Source organism: Geospiza fortis, unplaced genomic scaffold, assembly GCF_000277835.1.
Source record: "Geospiza fortis unplaced genomic scaffold, GeoFor_1.0 scaffold85, whole genome shotgun sequence".
Lineage (NCBI taxonomy): Eukaryota > Metazoa > Chordata > Aves > Passeriformes > Thraupidae > Geospiza > Geospiza fortis.
In genome coordinates, this window is record NW_005054358.1 from 144,084 (window position 1) to 148,883 (window position 4,800).

The following is a 4,800-nucleotide window of genomic DNA, read 5'->3' on the forward strand; positions in this document are numbered from 1 at the left end:
AAAAGACTGTGACAAATGGAGGTCACAAGAGAATGCAGAGGCTGCAGCTGGGGGCTGTCAGGGAAGAGATGGTCTGCCATCTCAGGCCAGGGCCAGGCTCACTGCTGGGGTTTTCTATCCCAGCATGTGGCCACAAAGATGCTCTAGGGCTGGAGTCCCTCTGCTCTGGAGCCAGGCCGGGACAGCTGAGGGTGTTCGCCAGGGGAAAAGAAGAGCAAGGAGACCTCAGAGCCCCTTCCAGGGCCTAAAGAGCTTCTATGAGTGCTGGAGAGAGACTTTGAATAAGGACCTGGAAGGACAGGACAAGGGGGAATGGCTTCCTACTGCCAGAGGGCAGGGTGAGATGGGATAGTGGGAAGAAATTGTTCCCTGTGAGAGTGGTGAGGCCCTGGCACAGGGTGCCCAGAGAAGCTGCCCCATCCCTGGAAGTATTCAAGAACAGTCTTGGAGGAACTGGTCTAGTGGAAGGTGTTTCTGCACCTGGTTAGGGGCTGGGATGAGATGGGCTTTAATGTCCTCCTACCCAAAGCCTGTGATTCTGTGATTCTATGAAATTTTACCAGCAACACAACCAGTTGCCAGCAATTTCCTCCTCTAACTAGCATTTTCCTCCCCTGTCTTGTGCAGGAGGTGACTGACAAGAGCGAGCGCATCACTCAGTTGGAGCAGGAGAAATCTGCCCTCATCAAGCAGCTCTTTGAGGCTCGTGCCCACAGCAACCATGAGATGAGCCAGCTGGACTCCACCTTCATCTAGCACATGCCTCCCCTGCCCCATCCCCAAACTTACCTGGGGGTTTCAAGGGACTCTTGCCCTAAACTCATCACACCTGCTGCTCCAGGTGTTGTGTCTCAAGGTCTGGGGCTGCTGGTGGCATCTCTGTGCGAGGGAGCCAGGACCCCTCTTGGGGAGAATCCCTGCCCTGCTGATGGCTTATCAGCCATGCTGCTCTCAAGCTGCCTCCTTTCCTATCTCTAAGTGGGCTGCAGGGATGCTGTCCGCAGTCCTGTGACCCCCAGCAGGCAGGAGACATGGCTGCTGTCTGTGCTGCCTGTGTGGGGTGAGCTGTTGTTCCCTTGCTGACTTAGGCTGGATTTTGGATATTCTTGGGAAAAGGTGATGCATCTTCAGCACTCTAGCAGCATCTCCAGACAAGCCTGGCCCTTAGAGCGTGCTGGCTCCTGCTTGTTTTGCTGTTGGAAGACGAGATTGGAAATCCAAGGAGGCATGCCTGGCCCCTCTGTGCTGCCCATGTTCTGCCTGCCAGAGGCACTGTCCTGGCCCTGTAGTGCCCAAACTGGTGGTCCTCATGGCAACCACTCTGTCATGTTTGTGGTAAGGATACCATAGTTGCTGTTTACATGTCTGTAGGCTCCTATGGGAAATGAGCCATAGACCCAACCAAGATAGCTTACATTTCTGAGCTGCTGTTTTGGGCTGTTGACAAGTTGAGACAGACACCTCAGTCTTTACTTGGCTTGACCTGGCAAATACTTCCTGATGACTGCCAGGATTAGATTATTTTCCTGATGACTGTGAAAGGAGAAGTGATGTTCATAGCCTGAGGATGCTCACATCAGCCTGACCTCACAGAGGGTCTTTAGAACTTGGTTTTGTATTTAACTGAGTGTGGGACAAAGCAGAGGCTGACAGGCTCTTCCCTGTGCACATCTCCACAGGGAGAAATGGCAGCTCTGCCTCCCATGGTTGTGGGGGATGACATCCTGACTGTGAGCTGCGCTCCTCTGCAGGTGTCTTGAGGGGGGGTGGTGGTTCAAGATGGCACATCTCAGGACTCCTTCTGCTTCCCACCCAGCTCAGTGATGATGCTTGAGCTGAATGACATCTGACTGTGGCTTGGTACTTGGTATCCATGGTACTTTCACTGGAGATCCCATTTAGCGCAGCCTGGCCCTCTGTATCCCCGAGGCCAGGACCTTTCTCTCTGGTGTTGTTTCATGGTCTGACTCTCCAGGCATGATTCTGTGGCGCTGAGCTGGGCAGTGCTGGTTCTGCCCTGAGCTGACACATGCAGGCCAATTCTGTTCTCACTTCTGTTCTTATCTGTCAGGACTCTGTCCCATCCAGCTGTTCTCTTTGAGACTGATCCTGAGTTAAAGGCACGAATCCCTGCTCTGCCCTGTGCCTGCAGCTGGAGTGGGGATCAGCAGAGTACCAGGGAGATGGTGGAGGAGGAGCAGCAAGGCCATGGCTAGTCATGTCCCCTGTCTGCAGGAGTTGGTTGTTAGTTGTCCCGTCTGCAGGAGTTGGTTGTTAGTTGTCCCCCTGCCATCCTTTTTGTGACGCCTCCTCTAGTGTCCAGTGCCTGTTTTGCCTGAGGTTAATTAGAACTGACCCTTTTTATGAGGGTTACCTGGCTTTAGGGATAATAAAGTGGGGTGACTTATTTAATTTATCCTTCTGTCTCTCCCTAAATCACCCCATCTACTGTTGCCAGCCCTGAAGTCCCTGACTGCCCTGTCTCTCAGAATATAGGTGGAGCTGAAGCTGCAATCAGGTGAACAAACAAGTAGCCTGGGGGTCTCTGTACCTGGACATGTTTTCATGTCCTTTCCCATCACCTCTGGGCTTCTCAGGGTCTGGGGATACCCTGTCCCCTGCTGTGGGGCAGGGTCTTAAAGCCACCTGCACCCCTTCCAAGTGCTGTAGCCTCATCTGTTTACTCCTCCAGAAGCTGTGCTTGGGGCTCACACTGGTCAGGCAGTGCTGATGCAATTCGCAACCTCTTACTTGTTTTTAAGTACCCTTTCTCAGAGCTGCCCCACAGTGGTGGCAACAGTGGCTGGTGCTCTGCAGTGACTCCTTCCCACAAAGTCAGCCACAGGGAACCTCAGTGGCATGGCATGTGTGGCGCATGTCCTTCTGCCCTGTGCTGAGATGGCAACTCACATAGGGTGAACCTGAGGCTCTGCCCTGATTGGAATACCCTCCTTTCCCAGGCTGTGGGGTGAACCCTGCATCCTGCAGAGGCTGAGCCTCCCCTGTGGGGAGGCAGAGCCAAGAGGGACACCCCAGTCCACTTATTGGCAGCTGGCAAAGGAGTGTCTGCCATGGCCTCTTCCAGGTGCTGCTTAGGGCAGCCACTAGTTCCAGCTGGGGCAGGAAGAGAGTTGGTAATTGTCCTTGGTTCCCGTTTCATGCCTTTGCTTGGGTGTGGAGCCCATGAGGGCTTCCAAAGAAAAAGAGAGTCACAGTTCCCTTTCCAGACTGTTTCAGGGCAGCTCTTTCTGCTGCAGCCCAGGGGGGTTGTCCCAGTCCTGGCCAGCAGCACTGGCTCCCATCCCACCTTCTGTGAGACTGTGGCAGGTTGTGGGGTAGCCCTGGCAGTGCCACAGCCCACTGGGACCAGGTTTCCCCTGGGAACTGCAGAGTTCACCTCAAGCTGTCACTCTGGCCTGGCCACACTCTTTTTAGGTCCCTGATGGGCTTGACCCTCCCCTGTGGGTCTGGGCTGTGTCCACTTTGGCACCCGTAACAGTAGGGGCTGGCTCAGGAGCCATGAGACAGCCATGTGGCCAGGTCTGTAAGTGATGTGTATGCTGGGACTTGTGGGTGAGCATGTTCCATTCTCTTCAGGCTTTTTCCTGCTGGAACTGGGTTTGCATAGATCTGTGGCACCTCCAGGGCTCTTGTCTCTGTCCCTCTGGGAGCCTCTCAGGAACCCTCGGCCAGTCCCGAGTCAGCAGACACCGGGGGCAGCCCCACCCCGGCCGACAGCGGGGAGACACTCTCCCGTGCTCCGAGGGTGCTGAGGGCAGCTGGGCTGGTCGCCTTTGCAGCAGAAGAGACGTCAGAGACGTTGGTAGATGATAAAGGGCCGACTCTTAGCAGGGGTTAATCCAAGGTTTTATTCAGGAGCTCTGGGGAGCTCCTGCACCTCAGGGGGCTCCTGCTGAGAGCCCCGGGAGATGTGCCAAGGTTACATTTAAAGGGAGGGGAAACCGAAAGTAGATAACATTTTACTGACCAATAAGTGACCCTGAGGGATGGGTACTGGGGGACAGACATATAGGACAGTGTATGGGGCAAGGCTTGGGGGGCTGACCCCTGGCCTCTGGCTAATCACTCGAGGACCCGGACCGAAGCTTCTAGATGGAGGGGATGGGATGCTGAGTGATTGACAGAGAGCCAGGGGGGGGGTTTGGGGATGATCTCATCCAGGGAGAGGGATTGCACAGGTAAGGGGAGGGGGGTACAGTCTGGGATAAACCATTCGGGAAAAATACGAGGATACAAAAACAAAACTACTTCAAAGTATTACAAAGTATAAAAGCACACTACAACATCTCTGATAACTGTTGGAGCCCATAGTGTGAAGCTGTGGTTACACTGGGAACAGCTGGAGCAGGGTTTTCCAGCCAGGACAGCTCCTGCCAACCTACCTCATCACCTCCACACAGCTCTCCATGCTGGAGGTTGTCACACACAGGTGCAACACCATGGGGTCAACATGCCTGTCCCTGGGCATTTATGGTGGGTGCCAGGGTGACATTGCATTGGGGGGTCCCCACTGCCAGAGCCTGGAGCTACTGTCTGAGCAGAGTGAGCCCTCTCCTGAGCTCAGTCTGGAGGTATACCTGGCCCCTGGGCTGCCCAGGGATACAGGATGTCATCCTCTTTGTCCTCAGCTGTGCAGTTTGGGAAGGATCCAGTCACCCAGGTTTATCTATTCATACTTTCTCTCCTCTCCTGCCCAGCTACATGCCCTTTACATGTCCTCTGAGCCTGGGCTCCATGCCCAGCTGCCCCTTCAGAGAAAGGCTGCTGTCCCAGCAGAGC

The 4,800-nt window shown here is 54.7% G+C and overlaps 1 protein-coding gene across 1 annotated transcript in view; it reads left to right on the plus strand.

The window, feature by feature from the left end:
• The window catches only part of SAPCD2 (suppressor APC domain containing 2), a 7,934-nt gene extending 5,518 nt beyond the window's left edge, over positions 1–2,416 (plus strand). The window contains exon 6 of the mRNA XM_031059264.1: positions 628–2,416. Coding sequence (XP_030915124.1) covers positions 628–756 — 129 coding nt within the window. The 3' untranslated portion in view covers positions 757–2,416. The remainder of the gene's footprint in view (positions 1–627) is intronic.
• Positions 2,417–4,800: the final 2,384 nt, after the last annotated feature.